This window comes from Westerdykella ornata (genome assembly GCF_010094085.1).
Source record: "Westerdykella ornata strain CBS 379.55 unplaced genomic scaffold EI97scaffold_29, whole genome shotgun sequence".
Taxonomy (NCBI): domain Eukaryota; kingdom Fungi; phylum Ascomycota; class Dothideomycetes; order Pleosporales; family Sporormiaceae; genus Westerdykella; species Westerdykella ornata.
This window is the reverse complement of record NW_022986879.1, coordinates 231,652-251,736: the sequence shown is the minus strand read 5'-3', so window position 1 is coordinate 251,736 and position 20,085 is coordinate 231,652. Positions and strand designations below refer to the sequence as shown.

The window sequence follows — 20,085 nt, the reverse complement described above, 5'->3', positions numbered from 1 at the left end:
GGGGGGAAGTACGAATGGGGGGAAGTACGAATGGGGGGAAGGAGATGATGGGTGGATGGGGAGGATTGGGAAGAGAGGAGGGAAGAAAGGGGGGTAATATATGGATTGGAAAGGAAGAGGGTTGGGAGGGGGAATAGCAATGAGATGCCGTTGAAACGATCATTATTGAAAGCAGAGATTTCCATAGAACCATGTCCCCAATTCCGTGTCATCGGACAACACTGAAGACGGAGAGAGCTACAGCCAACTTGTACCCCTCCCTCCACCCCCCCCCCCCCCCCCCCCCCCCCCCCGGGTTCTAGAAAATCGGTGCATTTGCAGTGGAAAAAAGGACGAAGCGGTCCAATATGGAAAACACACGAGAGACGGCCAAAAGTCCGAATTACCAAAGAAAGAAAACAAAAGTGTGAAGAGAAGTGAATCAATGGAGCTGTATAGTATGGAAAAATCAAAACGTACGCTGAGCCACCTGTAACAAGCACATTTCTGCCTTTGATACTATACGGCATCTTGAATCTGCTCTACTCGGCTCTGTCTGCTCTTGTTCTGTTCGACTTGGATACGATTGATTTGGTTTCCCTCCTAACTTGTTGTTCCGATTGATAGAGCGCTTCGGTGTCCGCTAAACCGTTTGCCGGGCGAAGAAGTTCCAATACCTTATAGCTAGGCCGAAGAATTAGAAAGTTCCAATGCTCCCCAAGGAGAAAGATGAAGGCGAAGGCTGTAGGAAAAGAAAGGTAGTGAGGCATGGCTGCGGCTCTTCTGGAGAAGTGGTCAGATTGCACCTCCTGATACGGTAGATGGATCTATGTGGGGCACAGGTAGTTACGCCGCAACATGCACCCCGCCACCTCTTCACCCGAACGAGTCGATAGATGGATGCACCTCGGTACTTGGATTCCGTACCTATCTACCACCGCTGAGCACATTCACGACCTGGAAGTGCAACCAGCAAGCACAGCAATACTACCAACAAGCAATTGCAGGACTCCAATTCCGGTCCCGCCACGACCCGACTACTTAACCTCCCACCTCTGAGTGAATCTCCGTCCAGAAGCCCACTCCCCGTCAGCACATTAGTCGTTCCAACATTCCCTACATGTCATTGAAATTCAACCCCCACGTATCATCATCCTCCATCCCCATATCCATATCCAGCTCCATCCCCATGCCCATTCCCATGCCCATATCCCCCAAACCCCCGAGATCCAAGTTCCCCAAACTACCCATATCCGCCCCACCTGCAACACCCATACCGCTCAAATCGAGTCCGCCTGCTGCTGCTGCGGCGGCTGCGGCAGCAGAAAGATCTAAATGCTGCTCCAGCGAGCGCTGCAGCGCGGCTTGCTGCTCTGGATTCGCTGATGCGGCCGCGGCGGCAGCAGCCGCAACGTCATTCAGCGCCTTATCCATCTGTGCATTTTGCGCCGCCTGCACCTCCGCGAGGTCCACGTTCGACATGTCCAGTTGTGCCGTCGCCAGTGCCGCCTGGTTCTGCGCAATGGCTGCCACGAATGCCTCTACACGGCGATGCAAGCGCACGATCGTTTCTGCGAGGAGCTGGTCCGTGGCGACGAGCGAGGCGGCATTATCGAATTCCTCCTTGAGCATTTCGCGGAGATTGAGGTGTGTGCGGGGACTCGAAATGGACGTCGTCACGTCAGTGGCCAGCGAGCTGTTTTCCAACATGGGGGCGCAGACGATGGAGAGGCCGACGTCGAGGGCTGCGGCGCCATTACGGGCTTCGGTCTGGGTCCGAATCTCAGAGAGGATGGCGTGGAGGGTTTTATGGGTGCCGAGGAGGTGGAGGGAGGCGTATATCTGTTTGTGCGCATAGCTTGGAGGAGTGGGATGCAGGGCTGCTGCGGATGCCCATTGAGATAAGGCTTGCACGGAGTGTTTGATTTCTCGGTAGAGAGTGGTTGGAGGTGAGTTTGTCCATCTTCCCAGTTCAGATGAGGAACTATAGACGGAGTGCTCGTACGAGCCTTGGTTTATGATGATGTGGAGGAGATGGTCGATGTCGCTGCGGTTGGGGTGGCGTTGTTTTAGGGCCCGGAGACATTTCTCGAGGCGACCTGACACGATCGATATGATGGCGGAATGCATGGCCTGAGCATCTCCGGATACGGATCCAGGTCGGGTCAGCTTGTTGAAGAGCGGTATCATGACGTCCAGGTCCCGATGGTTGTGCTCCGCATAGCCCGCCATCCAGGTCAGGCCGCCCACAAGGGATGGTAGCAGAGACGTATCTTGGAGATCTAGCACATGTTGGTTCGTTTCTACACTTGCACCGGACGAGACTTACACTCAAGACCGCACTTCGCGGTATCCAAAGAGAGAACCCCCGCCGAACATGCAACTACAGTGTGGCGGAAGAGCGTCGGCACGATCAGGTAGAAGTCTTGTGGCCGGCATGAAGCAAACACGTCGTTGCCGAGAGCTTCTTTATCAGAGTCGTACAAACCTTTGAGCCAATTTCCAAGGTGCTTTCTCTGTTCTTCCGTCGTATCGTCCTGGCGTATGCTGACATGGCCGCGCTCGAGGAGTTGTGCGACAAAGGAGTCATGACCAATGCCCAGCTCATGATACGATAGGTTGTATCGATGAACGAACGCTAACACAAGGACAAGAATGGCTCCGAATTCTTCGTAAACCGGCTGATACTCACCTAGATGGGTTAGTAGTCTACGGGATCGTGACATGGAAATGCACACCTTGGGTGTCTTCGTATCGCCAGTCATGCAAGAACAAACACAAAGGGCGCAGAATGCGTTCAGGCGATGCGAACTGGAGCATCACATCCAGTGCTTGTGGCCTTTTAAGCAGCGAATTGCATAACGTCTTGAGGTACATTGTCATTTGCGTGTCGCACAGATGGGAGATAAACTGGCAGAGCTTAGCGAAACCACCTCACCCAATTCGCGTGCACTCACCTCTGTGAGGGCGAGAACGATAGCTCCCGCATTCCCGTCCAGAGCCGTTAACTGTTCGATGAGCGGATTCACTGACTCGAAATTGTTTTTGAGTTTATTAAGCACGTGTTTCTTCACGTGCCTGGTACTTGGTGGACCTTGCAAGGGCGTTTCCCCCAGGAGGCGTTGCACGGTGTTCGCTGCAATCAGGCCATGGAGAGCGCACGCATTAAGGAAATCCTGCCTAGCATCCGAAAGGGAGTTGCTGTTGTTCCCCAAGATACCGAAGTCTTGAGAAAACGCAGGAAAAGCGTTCGGATCGATGCGTGCGAGGGCTTCAGTGATGCAGATTTCTGCCGTCATGGGAAAAGTGGACGAGGAGAATTGGACAATAAGAAGAGGGACCTTGTTTACCAAAAAACTCTTTAAGCAGAACATCACATGGCTTGGCTCGTTTCGGTACATTGCGTTAGCTAGAACATCAAAGGCAGCAGTGATCAGGTCAGTGATCATGCTTTGAGAGTCACCCTGTCTACCATCAGCTACGATCGGACGCTTCTGGAGAGACTCAAACCTTATAACGTGCACTAAGATACGTGCTCATGGTAAACGCATCCGTGAGTGGTCGGCCAAACAGCTCGAGAAAGTTAGCTATGGTCAAACTCAGCAACCGACACCACATACAAGCGAATTGAGGTATACGAACAGGCCTGCGCGCGTGTTGAGGGCTGGAAGATCCATCACGGCGTCGAGCTGTAAAGCAGCAACGTCCAGGTTAGGGCCCTGTCCAGCGTGCCCATCGAGGTGGAGCGACTTGTCAAAGAGGCCGTGCTGTTTCTGAGACATTTCCAGGCGACTTGCGATTTGCAATGCTGTTTGAGATGTCTGTTGCAAAAAAGGGATGAAGGACGACAGTGACTGAGAGAAGGACTTCTTGACGTCTGTAACTCGTCAGCACAGTCTCTCCGCCGCGGGAACATTTTGAAGCACCCAGAGGACATACCATCCATGTGATCCCTCCCCAGTACTTCCAGAATCTTTGCGTTTTCAACCAAGCTCACCATCAACAATCCGAGCCCTTCGCGGACGATGATGGAAGATTGCTGCGGATGCTGCGGGATCCCGGCCATGGCATGCATCATGCTATCGCTGGTATGCGAGGCTACCATGGCCGACATCCATTTCGACAGCACAAAGATTGTTCGCGCGGCCTCTAAGCTTGATAGGGGCCGCTCTCCTGTCATGAAGAGCTTGTGCAGTCGGTCAAACAGGATCTCCTCCAGCGCTGGTGGGTTCAGCCACCGTGACCGATGATTCTTGGGGACACTGCCTTCAACTCCTTCCTGAGGCGGGCGGTCTCTTGACGGGGAAAACTGAAAAGCGGCAGCCAAGACCTCTGATACATCGATCCTCTTCAAGGCAAGAAGTCGCTCGCAGTACCAGATGACGCGAGGATCTGGGAGTTTTGGTGCAGCTGCAGTGCGTGGCCTCAACAACAAACGAGCAATTTTGACTCCCGGTAATGGGGACCTTTCATATAGCAGCTCAGCGGTGATAGCGAAGAGTTCAACATCAAGCCGGCGTCGTAGACAGGCGTCAAAGAAACGGGACCAGTCCCTGACGTGTGGGTCCATCCCAAAAGTAGGTGGCGGCACGGGGGCCGCACAATATTGGTAATACAATGATAAGCTATATAAAAAGATGAAGTTGTAAACGATATAACAACATTGAATGGTGGAGTGACCTGAAGCTTGGATGAATGGTTGAGGTGAATGTCAAGACAGGGTTTCGGCGGAACAATCTCTTGGCAAGGAATACCATTGGCTGGGCGCTCCGTGACGCCTGTGGCTGGAGTTTACCAAAGCTGTGGTTCACAAGGCTGACCACAGCTCATAGCATGGAAATACTGTACTCCGTATATCTATGATGTATACAAAGAACCTGCCGCAGCATCGAAAGTGAAGGCCAACGCCGTATCCAGTACTCCGTAGCATCATGTACCCATCCTTGAGACGCCATCGCCAGCACCCTACAGACTCGGTAGTTGCGGTCTGGGCACTCGCTTTGAGAAAAGGAACACGGGACTAGTCCAGTCCACCCCCTGGTCTTCCACAACGCCATCCGCAACAACTTTTGCGCGTACACGTCGTTCCTCGATCCTCGCGACAGCGCCAAAGTCCTCCAGATCGACATCAAAACCCGAAGTAGGAAGAGGAAACAGAAATAACCTGGAATCACGACTCATGAGTGCTGGTCCCCCACGTCTGGTGCTCGCGGACCCAGCAGCCAGTCCTGCATCATGAGCCATCTGCTCCACGCGTTCTCGGCTATTTGGATCTCCTCTTCCCTGACGCTGCGCAGTGGGGAGAGGAAGGGGACCGTCTCGCTGGCCGACATGTCGTAGTGCTCCTTCACCTTTTCCCAGCTCACGCTCTTCGCTGCGAAAAGGTAATTGCGCCGTTCCATCTCCACCAAGATGCCAACGCCCTTTTTCCAGTCTTCTCCGAATAGATCGTGCAGTATGGCCTCCCTGTCGTTGCCGGTCACGACTAGGCGGCGGATGTAGGGGATGAGAGAGAACGCCAGGGCGGGCTGGCCAATCGGAGTGGATGTCTGGCTATGTCTCATGTGCCATGGTTGAATATATGCTGCCGGTCCGGTCGCGGGTATGCCCGTCGATTTTGAGAGCGGGTTTGAGCTCCATTGGAAGGGCAGGAAGATGTTGAGAAAGGCAGCGAGGGCCTGGGTATTGGGCTCGTGCTGAGCGTGGTCGAGGAAGAAGCGCTGGCAGCTCTGATACGCGGGAAACCATTCAAGGATATTCACTTGCGGAATGTCGCCAGATTCCGGATCAGCACTTGGTGGATTTGTTGACGAAGGAGCTGCCTCTGCGTAATAGCCTCCTCTTCCTTGGGTGGTCGCATATCCAGCAAGAGAGTAGTGAGGGGGAAAGAGGCCAGACATTCTGACATCCAGATTGGTTTACTGTTAAATGCCAGGGTACATGGGGTAGACGGGAAGAGGTGGGAGGGAAACGTACCTGGGCGGGGAGCTATATCAGGGCAAGAGGCAGAGCAACTTTATACACAGCGAAAGGTGAAGTGGTAGCACAAGCGGGAGCGCCATAGGACTTGAATCTCGTTTGGGGAATATTGGTAAGAGGGGCGTGAACTCTTCCCGCGGATGGATATTCCAAACAATGCCGGGTACGATCCAGGCACGCCCACCTGGCACCCGCTCTAGTCTAGCTCCCGGAGCACGATAGTAACGAGGGGTCCTTGGACGCACCAACAGGACCTGGCTGGTGTTGAGGAGCACAAAGACTCCAGGTTCAGTACCCGCTTTTGCGTCCAGAGCAGCCTGAGGGCTGCATAAGCTTGCCCTTGAAGCCGACTCTGCTTACCCAATGAAGCGTCGGCGATGCAGTCCCAGCTAGCTTGGTCGCTCCCGGGTGCACAAGACTGCCTCATCTTGTCTAATATGAGTGTGGCATGGCCATCTGCCAGGTTCGAATTCGATCTATCAATTGACAGAGGCGGTTGAGGCGCCTCGCTTGGAGCCCAGTAACTGCGTTCGGAACCCGGAGAAGCCGACCAGCTGGACCTGGCTGTACTTACTGTGCCACAGTGCCCTGAACTCTCCATCTCGCCCTGCGCCCAGTTGTCTTCAGCCTGACCACTTGGATCAGCACTCCCTCTGCACGTCAACACCACGGACATTTCCGGATGCACACCTTCTGCGTACATCGGAGGAGCGCGCTGCAGCCCATGCCGTCCATCCCGCTCCTCCAGTATCGTAGCCTCTCACATCTCAGCTTGCCCCTCCGCAAAAGGCTTCCAACCAAGCCAGCGGCACTCGCTTAGGGTTTCCACATGTTGACGACAATCGCCGACCTAGACTGCATTTTCCAAGCTGCACCTCAGGGCCTACCGGAATGGGGAGGCGATATTGCCCAGTATGTCCCATTTTGTACGCGGTGCAAGGTGACATGCCCAAGCCACACGAGACCGTGGGGACAAGGCCACTCAAACGACACATCAAAAGGGGCGTCTGGTCAACTCCAGTGGCTCCTGTATACTTTGAACGGTTTGCACAGCCATCAGACAGCCGAGGCGCAGAGTCCTTTGACTACTGGACGCAGACCTATCCGTAGCTTGCCCTGTGGCTGCAGCATGTCCCAGAGACTTCAACGACTTTTTACCACAGCGTCGGGTTTTGGAGTTCGATGTGCAAAGTTCGATGTTCAATCATCAATGCTCCTGGACGGTGGAAGCGAGCGTGACGTAATCTGTCGTCTCCGAGGACACACCATGTCCCTTTCCGGTACAAGGTTCATCAGCCTTCACTTCCACACACCTCACTTGTGCATCTTGGGTTTGCGCCAATCGATACTCTTTCCCTGCCACGCAGTATCGTCATCTACCTCTATCATTTCTGCCGGCCCCAGACGACAGCTGCCACCATGACCCAGCAAACCTTCTCGTTGGCCTCGCGCACCAAGGTCGTCACACCCCGTAGTAGCATCATCGTCTTCGGCCTCACTGATCCCTCTGTAGCTGGCCAATGGCCTTTCTATGCCCACGATCCAACTGGGCGTCTATCTGACCAGCGGGCAAGAGACTTACAGGGCAGTGGGATGGGCACTCGAGGTGCGACTGGCCCCTATTCCTCCAACGTGTCCGTCACTGATTTGGAATGTATTCCCAAACGAATAGGCTGGCTATCGAGGGTATGTCGGTTAGCTCGCGTGACGCGCCTGCATTCACGGTGTAGTTGCTGAGCGCCACGTAGCATCGACTCTGCACAAATGTACCGCAATGAAAAGCAAGCTGGTCGAGCCATTCTTGATTTTTTGGCCAGCGAGGCCAACGTAGACGGCCTCCGCCGAGAGGACATCCACTTCACCTCCAAGCTTGCGTCCAACTCGGCCTACGATACAGCTCGCAAGGCCATCAGCCGGTCGGTCAAGGAGTGCGGATTGGGCTATATTGACTTGTTCCTTCTGCATTCGCCGTACGGTGGCAAGACGGCGCGACTCGAGAGCTGGAGGGCAGTCGAGGACGCAATCAAGGACGGCGAGGTCAAGATTGGCGGAGTGAGGTAGGTGCCCCGTTTTGGAAGCTCGTCTGCATACGCTGACGCTGGGCAGTAACTACGGGGTCAAACATGTAGGTTCCCTCCAGGGCTCCCCTTGGAGGCAACGCCACATCTCTCCGAGACTGTGGCTCAGCTCCGTACTTGTTGTGGATCGTCCGGTCCTCCATGTCCTATCTATCTGTTCTGTCTTGCCATGTCATGATTCATTGCCACTGAGTAACAATGGGCATGGTGCGATTATTGTCACAAGCTGACGGTCGGCCAGCTGCAAGAGCTGCTTGCCTCTAATCCAAACATTCCGCCCGCAGTCAACCAAGTGGAGGTGCATCCCTTCAACACCAGGACGGACATCACTTCGTTTTGCCAGGAGCACGGCATCGTGGTGGAGGCGTACGCGCCCTTGGTGAGGGCTCTCCGGATGAAGCACCCGACGATTGTCCAACTCTCGAACAAATACAAGTGCACGCCCGCCCAGCTGCTGGTCCGGTGGAGCCTGCAGCATGGTTATGTACCGCTCCCGAAGAGCTCGAAGAAGGAGAGGATCGTGGAGAATGCGGATATCAGCGGGTTTGCGATTGCGGACGAGGACATGCAGAGAATGGATGGGTTGGACGAGTATCTGGTCACAGGTGGGCATCCCACCCTCCCAAGGCCTCTTCATGATATTCGCGCAATGCTCAAGATTGCGGACTTTTGCGCTGACAAAGTTTCTAGATTGGGATCCTACAGACTGCCCGTAATCCTCCGCACGCGCAGTTGGTGTGGTGGTCGTGTGCAGCCTTGTTGCAGCGTGGGCTTCCGGGCAGATGTCGCTCGCGTGGGGGATTCATTAGTGTTCCAAACGTACATTGTGAGTGGCTGACAATCCCTAGAGCCTTGGCAGGGCTGCGCTATGGAAACACTTCGTGTGAGTTGTTTGACACGATTGTGCTGTTGGCTCCGCAATTATTGGGTTGCTAGCATGTGGTCACCTACTATAACTACGCTATTTGTCGGCGATTCGGGAGCTCCGGCAAGCCCCACTGCACCCCAGCGTTCCCTTTGGTATCAATTCGGAATCCACAGAGATATGCGCCACAGCTCACGTGCCAGGGGCGGTGTGGCTGGCGCCGTGCACGGCGAGGGACTGGACGACTCGACAACTTTACTGTGGATGCCACTGGATGGTGGTTCTGCCGCTTTTGCCCCTCGCCCAGCCGCGATGATGGAGAGGTCTTGGGACACAGCCCACTTCGCCCACTCTGTTGCCCATCTCGTCCCGGACACCCTCCCAGCAGACCCTGGAATCCAGCACGTAACAGCTTCTCTTGCCGGGACCCTCCGAGTTCGGGATTTGACGATTCTTCGACCACCGCAATTGCTCGCCGCTGCCTCAACTCACGTCTCGGCCACGGCTCTCACGCTGCCATTGGCCCAGTTTTCCTTATCAGCGAATTTGTAAACAATAGTCATTGATACGGATAGTGTCCAGAGCCCTTGCCGTAGCTTTTCTTTTCACCGCGCGGTGCGGCGCGCGGTCCAGGAACCAGCGGGCTCGGAGGGGCGATCAAAGGGGACCTGTATATATCTACGGTTCTTCTTGCTGCTGCTGCCATCTCTGTTCTTCACTTCGTCTCTCCCTCAAACGAGCTGCCAATCCGACTAGACTGGACTCGCGCTGTTCAACAAGACAAGCCTTTGCAAACTCGACATCTCTCTCACATAGCTTATTCACGATACTATGGCTGAACCCGAGTTTGAGCAAGCTAGGCGGGGTACGTCACAACGCATACTTCTTCCAATTGTCTACTTGTCGAGCTCCCTCTTGACATTCCCACGTGCCTATACATCTTGGGTGGCGGGCACACGACACATCGCACTCGGCTTCTTGGCCTCCATCTGCGGACAGTGCTAATTATCCCCCAGAGCTCGTCACCACCCTCGAGAACTCGACCCTCTTCCAGAAGAACCCCGAATACAGGAAGGCCCTCGAGGTCGTCTCCGTCCCCGAGCGTGTCATCCAGTTCCGCGTCACCTGGGAAAACGACAAGGGCGAGTGCATGGTCAACAATGGATACCGCGTGCAGTTCAACTCGGCCCTGGGTCCCTACAAGGGCGGTCTCCGCTTCCACCCCACCGTCAACCTGTCCGTCCTGAAGTTCCTGGGCTTCGAGCAGATCTTCAAGAATGCTCTTACTGGACGTGAGTATTTCCCGTGCATCCGCCGCTAGCGGCTTGTTACTGACGTATCTCGCAGTCAACATGGGCGGTGGCAAAGGTGGCGCTGACTTCAACCCCAAGGGAAAGAGTGACAATGAGGTGAGTCGGACGTTCAGAATTTTGATTACCTAATAGGCTATAGACTAACCCCGTTGGTGTAGATCCGCAAGTTCTGCGTCGCCTTCATGAGGGAGCTGAATAAGCACATTGGTGCCGACACCGACGTCCCCGCCGGCGACATCGGCGTCTCAGGCCGCGAAATCGGCTGGCTCTTTGGTACCTACCGCGCACAGAGGGGCAGATGGGAGGGTGTCCTCACCGGCAAGGGCGGCTCCTGGGGAGGCAGCTTGATCCGTCCAGAGGCCACGGGTTACGGCCTTGTCTACTATGTCGACCATATGATCAAGTATGCTACGGGCGGCAAGGAGTCCTTCGCCGGCAAGCGCGTCGCCATCTCTGGCTCCGGCAACGTCGCCCAGTATGCCGCGCTCAAGGTCATTGAACTGGGAGGCACCGTCGTTTCCATGTCTGATAGCAAAGGCTCCCTGATCGCCACCGATGAGAAGGGATTCCAGCCCGACCACATTTCCGCCATTGCTGAGATCAAGGTCCAGCGCAAGCCGCTCACCGCCCTCGAGAACCATCCCTTCAAATACGTCGCCGGCGCCCGTCCCTGGAAGGAGGTTGGCAAGGTCGACGTCGCCCTCCCCTCGGCGACGCAGAACGAGGTCGACGAGGAGGAAGCCAAGGTCCTCATCGACGCAGGCTGCAAGTTCATCGCCGAAGGCTCCAACATGGGCTGCACCATTGAAGCCATCGAGGTCTTTGAGAACCACCGCCGCGCCAACAAGGGAGACGCCATCTGGTATGCTCCCGGCAAGGCGGCCAATGCCGGCGGCGTGGCCGTCTCCGGTCTCGAGATGGCGCAGAACTCGCAGCGGTTGAGGTGGACGTCCGAGGAGGTCGACGAGAGGCTCAAGGGCATCATGAAGGATGCGTTTGAGAACTGCCTCGCTACCGCCAAGGAGTACGTGACTCCCGCCGAGGGTGAGTTCCCGTCGCTCGTCGCCGGTGCCAACATCGCCGGCTTCACCAAGGTGGCGGCGGCCATGAGGGATCAGGGTGATTGGTGGTGAATGCCTTTCTGGTCTCTTTGAGTATGCCACGTTGTTTCGCATCTGGCGCTCGATATCAGAGGGTTTGGGGAGCTTTTCCGCATGGTATGCACGGCGTGAGGTGACGACAACGGCAAAGGAGCCGGAGTTTGATCTGATCCCCACACGGTTTCTTCTTCGCCCTTTTTTTCAGCGGGTATTACGGACGGATACATGGCATTGGAGTTCTGGGTGCGGATGGATATACCTTGCTGTTGGGTTTTTCTGTATTGCATGAAATGATATCATCGAAATCACATACGCGTATGGATGCTCTTGCTGTGATGTCTGTTGGTCTTTTTGAGTAGTGACTGCTGCGTGTGTCTTTCTTTCCCCAAAAAACGATGTAGCGGGTACATCTGGAGATGGATCTCACCTCCAGCAATGGAGGTGTGGCAGACTAGAAGTATATAGATGGGCTAATGGGCCAATGTATTCCTGCTGTTCTTCTTCAGCAACCAACCTGCGAATGCTAGCTAGTCTATGTAAATCCTGTTCAGCAACCAACCTGCGGATGCTAGCTAATCTACATACACCCCACCGTCTCTTGAACTCCAATCCAGATCCATTCTACATACATATCCCTACGCCAGCGTACATAACCGTCTCTACCTCTCACACCTCAATCCTCGTCCACTCCTTCAACAACGCATCCACCTCATCATCGACGACATCACCACTTCCCTCGCCTCCCCGGCCCCCTACCTCGTATTGTTTTCCAGCCCGACCCTTATCAGCATCGTCCGCAAGGTCCGCATCGGCATCAAATCTCGATCTCAGCCTCGCGCTCCCGCTCCCCCCTTCCTCATTTCTCACTTTCCCCTCCTGCTCCTCCTCCTCCTCCTCCTTCTTCCCCCGCTTGCCCCTGAGCACGCGCAGCGCGTCCTCGATCGCTTCCTCCCCCTCCTCGGGCCTCGTTTGCATTTCCCTTTCCCTCAGCTTGGGAAGTACGGCGATGTTGTAGATATTCTCCGTCTCCTCCTCTCTCTCCTCATCCTCCTTTTGCACCTCCTTTTGCACCTCCTTTTGCACCTCCTTTTGCACCTCCTTCCTCCACGACACCGGATCCAATACGTCCGAAGAGGAGCCACGTGTTGTTCTCGTCTCAGGTGCGAGACCGACAAAAGGGCTGCGTTCGCGTTCGCGTTCGCGTTCGAATTTCCCAAGAAGGAGCGGCGAGTCTCGCTCCATTTCCAATTTGAAATCGCCTTCATCGACGCCGGCGTGGTGCGTGTCGCGAGGGACGGGGGATACGCTCGCATAATCGCCGAGGCCACTGTCGTAGTCCTTCTCAGCCTCGGATGGTGACGGTGGTAGAGCTAGATCCGCGGGATCGTGTTCCGCTGGTGTGTCTCGCGCATCTTTGCTGATGGAGGGTTCGACCAGTGCAAGAGGTTTCGATTCTTCCTTGTCTAGAAACGAGTGCAGCTCCTCCCTCCACACTGGGATCGCGTCTTCGTCATCGGGGCCCTTCCTTAATCTCCCCTTTGCCTTCCTCTTCTTATTCTTCTTGCTGCTCGTTTTGCTTATTGGTATTGACGGTTCCTCGTCGCCCACGAGAACCAAGTCCTCGTTGTCCAACACTTCTCCATCATTTTCGCCTCCTGGCGTCTTGTCGCTGCCCGCCGTCCTCCTCTTCCTTCTGTTCCTCGGCCCTTGTTCTTCATCTTCCTCGTCCTGGCCACCCACAAAATCTTGCGGTCCCGGCTCAATCCTGCCTCCAGACTCCGCACCCAAAGGCTCGCCCGAATGCGACCCCCCCTCCTCAATACGTACACCTAACCTCGGCCTATAGGGAACCAAATCACCCCCGTCACCAACCCCCCTCACACTCTCGCCTTGAATAGATCCAAAGGGCCGTTCAGAACGTGTAACTTTTTGGCCACTATCCAGCGCCTGTGACGCTGCCTCCTTAATCACCGCCTTCTCCCTCATGCCCCTCTGGAATTCATCCCAGTCATCCAGGAACTTTGACCGGCTGTCTTCGTCGAGGGGGGTAAATAGACTAGGTTTTTGTCCTGGGACTGCCTCTTCTTGGACTAGTGGCGGTGGTGGTACATCTAGACGGGGAGCTGCGTTGAAGGTATTAGGATCGATGCCTTGAACGGGATGGACGTCTTGCGGTGTGGGGACCGCGGTGGCGGTGTTGGTGTTGGGCGTGACGACGCGTGTTCGAAATGGGGACGTGGGTCGGTCATCCGGTCGATTTGGCGGAAGGCGGAGCGAGTGGCGGTGGTGGCGGTGCTGGTTAGAGGAAAGAGGTGAGACGTAGCTGGCATCTCGACGGCGTGCCTCGAGTTCGATATCTTGAAATGGAACTGTCTGTTGTGATGGAGGTGAAGTCGAGCTGGGTGATTGGAGGCGACGTGAGGGTGTAGGATGATAAAACAGTACGGCTTCTGGATTCAGGTAGCCTGAGAACTTCGACGGCGTCGGTGGATATTGCGGTGGAAGTGAGGGACGGATCACATTTGTGGATCTTTGTCGGGGCGGTGAGCCAAGGGTCAGGCTAGGAGGAGGAGGGCGGCGCGCATACTCCATGGACGTGGATGGGCGTGATGCGTATGGATTGTAGGTATGGTTTCGGCTCGGAGGTCGATGCTGGCTTAGCTGGTCCCCATGAATGAAGAGATCGCCCGGGTGAGGTGAAAGGTCGTAATTTGAAAGATTGTACGAAGGGTTGTGTGGTGGATTGGTGACATTGGAGTTGTGTGCGGGAGCAGGGAAAGACCACTGCGGTTGGTTTACTGCATACCATCCTGGACTATATGGTGCTGGCGGCTGTTGATTGGTGACATTGGAGTGGTATGTTGGAGAAGAGGGTCTCCGCCGGGATTCGGATTCGAATTTTCGGAAATGCTTGGGATCAAATGTGAGATATTCGGGTGAGATGGGATTTTCTGGCTTCTCAACGACTTGCTCAGCACTCGTCGCAGTTCTTACTTGCAGCAACTTTGGATAATACTCCAACCTTGAAAGCGGACCGTTCGTAATGGCAAATCTCGGATTATATCCCTTCTTCTCCAAGTTGCGATATAATCTCAACGGTGCATAACAGTCAGCCAAGAGACGTTCTTTTCCATCCACACCATCTCCTTTAGCACGGGGAACTTCAAAATAGATCCACGCTATGTATCTGCGGTCCGAGACGCGAATACCGTGGTCTTTCTTGTACTGTCGAAGGATCGATGAGACGGGCGTTGTATCGTCGAGACCCCAAGAGGCCATCTGGCTGGGGAAATCGTCGATGAAGTCTGTTTTTAAAGGTTCGGGCTTTCCATTGTTTCTGTCTGCCTCTTCATCGCTCGCTTCTCCAGTTGGGGCGAACGGGTTGAAGGGGTTGCTAGCGCTTAGGACAGAATTGTCTGACACGTCGTCGACGCTCCACAAGGGACCAGCCATCGAAACGTCTTCTTTCTCCGCGACAGGGACCTCGCGAAGTATCGGCGATTCAGCAGGGGCAGCGGCAGGTTTACCAGGAGGTCGACGCATCGGTCGGGTTAGGTGTGCGAGCGCATGCGCAGTCGGCGTAGATTCCCACACTGTCATGGTAATCGTCCAACCGGGTTGGATGACTGATTCCCAGCAATCGGGCATGATGAGTTCGCCTTGCGGGCCGTAGATGGAGTATCGACCTTCGGAGACAAGGGTCTTCATGGTGTCGATTGGGAGGAAAGCTTGGGTTATGAGCTTGTGGAAGTCCTGTGGGAGGTGAGCTTATGCCGTAAGAGCATATTACCGAGTGGTAAGGAATGCGACACCAATGTATATGTATGCGGATAATAAGTTTTGGATGGGCGAAATAGAGGGTATCTCTTACCTGCCAGGTTTTACACAGATGGAACGGCAGACTGGATTTCCTGCCTATTGCATCAGTGAGTTTGAGCGGCTGCTTAGCCGTGTCTGCTGTCTCCCCAGCCTCCTTCGCTCGCCTAGCTTCGGCTTCCTGTGCAGCCTGCTTTGTTATTTCCAAATCCCTTTCCGCTCTCCGTCTCGCCTTTTCCATCTCATCTTCGAGAGCCTTTCGCGCCAAATCCATCGCCTTCTTTTTCCTCTCGACCGTCTCCTTCATCGCGAGCAATTCAGCCTGCTTGGCTTTTGCTTGCTCTTGCAGCATTGATTCTTCCGCACGTTTTCTCGCTTCCAGCTGCAACCTCTCCCGCTCTTCCCTCCTCGCCTTCTCTTGAGCCTCCAGAATGGCTTTTTGGAACTCGGCTTCTGTCAACATAGGACGAAGACTGCTGGTACTTTCCCTGGCGCTCTGTACCACGACTTCAGTAGAGGCGTGTGATTCCACACCTTGCAGGGTGATCCCAGAGAGCGATTTGGTGATGCCAATGTCCACTTCGCTTCTGTTGACGGAGCTCGTCATCGATGATCCGTTATCGTTTGGATTTCCCAGGAGAATGGAATCGAGATGGCCGCGGGCGCGGAAGTAAGATCCTATGAGGCTTTGGTGATGTTCTGACGGATCTTTGCCTTCCGCGTCGTCTGACAGCACCTTTTGCAGTGACTCAATGTCCTGAAGCAAGCCACGGACGTGTTGTACGCATGTAGCGAGAGCGTCGACTGTGATGCCGGACTTGACAGAAGCAATGGTCATGGAATCGGTGGCAGATCCTGGCTCTTCATTCTCCTTGTCGCTTTCTTCATCGTCGCTGAACTTGAGATTTCTCAGCGACTCCTCGTATCTCTTGGTCGAGGCCTTCTTGTTCTCCAGCAGCGCCTTAATTTGCGCGCGGTGTGCGGCTTCCGCCTCCCTGTCCAGCTTTCTGTCCGTTTATCAGTAGGAAGCCGCAGAGTTTTGGTCATATACACATACTGCGAAGCCTTCTGATGCGCAAGTGTAAGTACCTGCAGCAACAACTGCAACGTACTCTTCAACTTATCAATCTGATTCCTCAACAGCTCAATCTTGGTCTCGCGAAACGGAAACTTGAACTTCCCCAACGCGCTCTTCTTCGTCTTCTTGAGCGCAGCATCCAGCTCCGTGAACACAGACGAGCACTCCCGAACCGTCTCGTCGGCCGTCTTGATGGCATTCTCGGACAGCAAGCTCGACGACTCGTCGTTCTTGAAGATGCTGGCCAGCTCGTTGATGACGAAGGAGGTCAGTTGGACTTCTTTGGCAATGTCCTTGACGCGACGGTCGGCGGAGCTGACGGATTCGGCGTACTGGTAGAGCGTTTGCGAGAGTTTGAGGCCCGCCCCGGCTACCTGGATCACGGACGCGATGAGGCCTATCTCGGCCATTTTTGTGGTTGACCCCTCTCGTCGACGGCTATGAGTCCTGGAGGAAGCCTCCGTGGCCGCTCGACCTATATCTCTTTGAGCGTCCCGTGGCGTCCACCATGATCAAGTCCTACGATTACTCAACGGGAGGATTGATCGTGGGGAAGTGGATATTTAGATGCAAGGCTGCGATCCGCAGCATCATCCGGTGAGCGCTCAGCCGCAATCGTGGGCAGGGGTGTCATCGCTCGGCTCTGCTGATTGGCTGTCATTATCTGTGATAGATGGAAACTTTGCAGAAGAGATTCCCTTTATCGATTGTGATTCAAGTTCAGCACTTCAGTGAGTTGTCGAGTGGGTATACGTTTGGAGTCTCTCATTTAGGAAGATTAGTATGATATTTGAATGAAGTATAATAAGATGGGTGCAGTATTACATCCTTTGCCCATTCTGTTCCTGACTCGGCGCAGAGATACATGCAATAACACCCCTTTCCTTATTCGCCTTCCTGATCGCGATCTTCTGCTAGCGGACAGAGGGGAAGCGTGCACTGATGGCGCGCTGCGTTGGGGTTATGCACTGGTTCTCATATTCCCACACCTTGAGGAACCCAACTGTGATAGAGGTACATCAATACCAGATGCTGCTTCAATTGATTTCCTGACGTCTAGTTTCTGCTAGTATGCTAGAGGAGAAGCGTGCAGTGATGGCGCACTCCGCTCGTGTATGCATTGGTCAAGACTTCAACCGCATTGGAAAGTGTTACTTGGGGTAAAGATGCATGCAGTACTGCACCTCCCATTACATGCCTACCTGATTCCTACTCCTTGCGAGCAGGCCGGAAAGAAGCCTGTACTGTGATTGCTGCGCGGTGCGCAACATTGATCAACACTGAGAATAGCAACTGTCGCAGAAATACAACCAGTACATACCCTCCCATCACCCTTTTTGCGGCCTTCTACTTCTTGCGAGAGGGCAACCGAGAAGCAGCACCAAGGACATGCTCTGGCGGTACTACTCCTGCACATGTGCAGCAAGTACTCGCAACGAAGGAAAGAGCGACCCGGGCAGCCATCACCACCCCACCTCCCCGTATTCCAGAAATGCGGCAGAAGTAGCTAGCGTAGGCTGGGTATACTCTATTTTCAGCAACGGTAGCTCACAGCTTAATTCAACGTCGCTGGTGTTGTCAACATTCACTGCGCATGTCTTTACCCACCACCACTACCAGCGCAAGGATATACACAAGGGGGTGCCGCGCACTGAGTCTGTGGGTAGCCGAGCGTCTGAGCGCCTTGTAACGGCACTGAAAAATTTGTTTGGCCCCCCGCAGTAGCGGTGAAGGGCAGTCTTTCACTCCGGCTTCTGAGCTGAAAAGGAGCCAATAGCTGTATATGGCACTACCTCGGTCCGACCTCGGTATGATTAGTCAGCCAGGCTCTGGGATTCTATATAAACTGCCTTCTCCCCCGCCCCTTCTTCCCTCCTTAGCTCTCTTTGCCTTTTGGCTTAGATCAAGGTAAGACCAACGAGTTTTTTCTGCAAGGCTTTTTACTGACTTCCTTTGCAGTGTAGTATCTGTTCTTTTCAGTTTAATCTCTGGAACGTTCCTACGGGAACATTTTCAAGATTATTCTAATTTTTGTAACCGGTCCTCGGCTCCCTGGGCTTGCTCATAGTCAAGGACACAGTGTCGCCGGTATTGCACTACCTCCGGCTGACGCGACCTTTTTTTTTCATTGGGTCTCTGGCTTGCCGGAGTCTTGAGGAAGAAATGATTCAACGTGAAAAGTGTGAGAGCAACGAGGTCGGTGTGCAGGTGAGAGTGACGGTGGCAATATTTGCCAACGACGCGGAGTTCGTGCGCTGAGCTCGCGTACATAGTAGTGAGGATGTTGCGTTCGGCTTCTCGGTATCAACGGCCCATTGTCAGGAAAAGTTCGTAGAGTTGGTTAAAGTGCGAGCAAAGGCGCCCGTTATGACCTCATCAGGGAGCTCACAGGAAAGAGAGCTACGAGTCGGAAGCCCACTCCGTGTGTGTGGTGGTACTCCAGCCCGATGTCCTCTTTCCATCGCGTTCTTTTGCTTCTGAATGCGACTCCACGCCGCCGTGGCAAGCTGTGACTTGATTTACCTCCGGCTCGATGCAGTGGACATCTCCTTGTAAATCTACGTTGACCAAGGCCTCTAAGAAGATCGACATGACAGCTTTTGTATGGAATTTCCGGGCCTCACAGACGTCCATGCCTGAGATTATTATACCGCATGCACGCAGTTATGGAGAGCGGCGCAGCAGCTCTTCATTGCAACAATATTAGACGCGCTAACAGCTAGCATGATACCGTGTTCATTTCTATATCAAGCGCTAAGTTCCCATGCAACGCCGGAGCCCGCGATCCAAGCAGTACAATGCACTCATATCCACCGAAGCCACCCCAGACAATCCCATTCCTCTCTCCCAAAGGTCCCCCTTATGTGAGCTTTTGCTTGATGAAGAACGAGCGCAGGTGCGATAGCTGCCACGCGCATGTAATTCCCAGAACGCCTAGTTGTATAAGTGACCACCGCACGACGCGGGCATTCGTGGACTCGGACTGGTCGCGGAATTCGGCCTCACGTTCCTACGACACCGTCAGTATACATCCAACCTACAACATTGCGGACCCCCTTCGTCTCCACAGCGGGCAACGTACTCTCTGGAAAACCTGCTCCCTCCTGATATCCTGCAACCTGCTATTCAGGTCCCGCACCTTCTGCACCATCTCATCGATCTTGCCCTTATCCGTGCTCTCAATTTTGCTCGTCTCTCCAATCGCCAGATCCAAATGGAACCTCACGTATCCATGGACGCCGCTGCTGCTCAACCATCCCCCGGTCGAGTGGACATTCTGAGGGGTGAAGCAGAGGCGATGTTCGCCTGAATCGGCCGCCGTGAAGGTGAATTTGCCCTTGTTGGCGCCCCGTTGGGCGACGACGCGGTGGTAGTTATCGAAGGTTTCCTCGACGGTGATGAAGACGCCGACGTCGGGTTTGCTTTGGTAGGTTTGCGTGTGGTCGTCCCATTCGAGGGCGTCGTAGTGGCCTGTGAGAGAATGGGGTCAGCTATGCGCCTCAACTTTCGGAGCAATTCGCGAGAGCAATTGGTATGTATGCCAGAAAAACCGACGAACCGACTACGAGTGTGTCTTTGGGGAGCTCCTCGAAGAAGCACTTCTGTGTTGCGCCGTCCATGAAGAAGTGCAGCGCATGGGACGGGAGGGCCAGCGCGGCGGCCAGGAGGAGCGTGGGTCTCCACATGTTGATTGTTCAGTTGCTCCGCCGGATGTGCTGGGTTGGACGGAGCAAGCGTGTGTGCCTGGGTTTGTATACTGTGTATCTTACATGTTGAATGTTAAACCGTGTCGCCAATTCCTGGTTGGGCTAGCGCGCCACGTGAAGGTGGACTACACTTCCAGCTCCAGGGCTCCAGCTCCAACATCGCACCTTCA

General features: G+C 54.5%; 8 protein-coding genes across 8 annotated transcripts; 2 read left to right on the top strand and 6 right to left on the bottom strand.

Annotated features, from left to right (window-relative positions):
* Positions 1–881: 881 nt before the first annotated feature.
* Positions 882–4,660, bottom strand: EI97DRAFT_436308 (mediator of RNA polymeras-like protein II transcription subunit 5). The gene is made up of 7 exons (XM_033799063.1): positions 3,919–4,660; positions 3,600–3,856; positions 3,490–3,552; positions 2,937–3,443; positions 2,718–2,889; positions 2,309–2,671; positions 882–2,261 (listed from the first exon to the last, which is right to left on the bottom strand). Exons 1-7 carry the CDS (start codon positions 4,547–4,549, stop codon positions 1,096–1,098), a joined length of 3,159 nt encoding a protein of 1,052 aa, XP_033650796.1. The 5' UTR covers positions 4,550–4,660; the 3' UTR covers positions 882–1,095.
* Positions 4,661–5,034: 374 nt separating this feature from the next.
* On the bottom strand, positions 5,035–6,370 carry EI97DRAFT_165787 (uncharacterized protein). Its single transcript, XM_033793390.1, has 2 exons — positions 5,956–6,370; positions 5,035–5,880 (listed from the first exon to the last, which is right to left on the bottom strand). The coding sequence occupies exon 2, from the start codon at positions 5,877–5,879 to the stop codon at positions 5,157–5,159; it is 723 nt and encodes a 240-aa protein (XP_033650795.1). The 5' UTR covers position 5,880; positions 5,956–6,370; the 3' UTR covers positions 5,035–5,156.
* EI97DRAFT_165938 (uncharacterized protein) lies at positions 6,018–6,755 on the bottom strand. Its single transcript, XM_033793391.1, has one exon. It carries the CDS (start codon positions 6,659–6,661, stop codon positions 6,155–6,157), a length of 507 nt encoding a protein of 168 aa, XP_033650794.1. The 5' UTR covers positions 6,662–6,755; the 3' UTR covers positions 6,018–6,154.
* Positions 6,756–7,489: 734 nt separating this feature from the next.
* EI97DRAFT_384096 (Aldo/keto reductase) lies at positions 7,490–8,752 on the top strand (the record flags this gene model as incomplete). The annotated part of the gene is made up of 6 exons (XM_033795948.1): positions 7,490–7,564; positions 7,631–7,644; positions 7,707–8,015; positions 8,065–8,083; positions 8,278–8,641; positions 8,727–8,752. The coding sequence occupies 6 exons, from the start codon at positions 7,490–7,492 to the stop codon at positions 8,750–8,752; spliced, it is 807 nt and encodes a 268-aa protein (XP_033650793.1).
* Positions 8,753–9,647: 895 nt separating this feature from the next.
* Positions 9,648–11,639, top strand: EI97DRAFT_404798 (NADP-specific glutamate dehydrogenase). The gene is made up of 3 exons (XM_033796543.1): positions 9,648–10,193; positions 10,249–10,310; positions 10,373–11,639. The coding sequence occupies exons 1-3, from the start codon at positions 10,052–10,054 to the stop codon at positions 11,345–11,347; spliced, it is 1,179 nt and encodes a 392-aa protein (XP_033650792.1). The 5' UTR covers positions 9,648–10,051; the 3' UTR covers positions 11,348–11,639.
* A 3,098-nt stretch (positions 11,640–14,737) lies between these two features.
* Positions 14,738–16,954, bottom strand: EI97DRAFT_165947 (uncharacterized protein). The gene is made up of 3 exons (XM_033793392.1): positions 16,188–16,954; positions 15,186–16,137; positions 14,738–15,042 (listed from the first exon to the last, which is right to left on the bottom strand). The coding sequence occupies exons 1-3, from the start codon at positions 16,616–16,618 to the stop codon at positions 15,019–15,021; spliced, it is 1,407 nt and encodes a 468-aa protein (XP_033650791.1). The 5' UTR covers positions 16,619–16,954; the 3' UTR covers positions 14,738–15,018.
* A 1,211-nt stretch (positions 16,955–18,165) lies between these two features.
* Positions 18,166–18,543, bottom strand: EI97DRAFT_165672 (uncharacterized protein). Its single transcript, XM_033793389.1, has one exon. The coding sequence runs from the start codon at positions 18,477–18,479 to the stop codon at positions 18,228–18,230; it is 252 nt and encodes an 83-aa protein (XP_033650790.1). The 5' UTR covers positions 18,480–18,543; the 3' UTR covers positions 18,166–18,227.
* A 373-nt stretch (positions 18,544–18,916) lies between these two features.
* On the bottom strand, positions 18,917–19,985 carry EI97DRAFT_436303 (uncharacterized protein). The gene is made up of 3 exons (XM_033799062.1): positions 19,768–19,985; positions 19,291–19,679; positions 18,917–19,218 (listed from the first exon to the last, which is right to left on the bottom strand). The coding sequence occupies exons 1-3, from the start codon at positions 19,892–19,894 to the stop codon at positions 19,069–19,071; spliced, it is 666 nt and encodes a 221-aa protein (XP_033650789.1). The 5' UTR covers positions 19,895–19,985; the 3' UTR covers positions 18,917–19,068.
* Between the last annotated feature and the right edge of the window lie 100 nt (positions 19,986–20,085).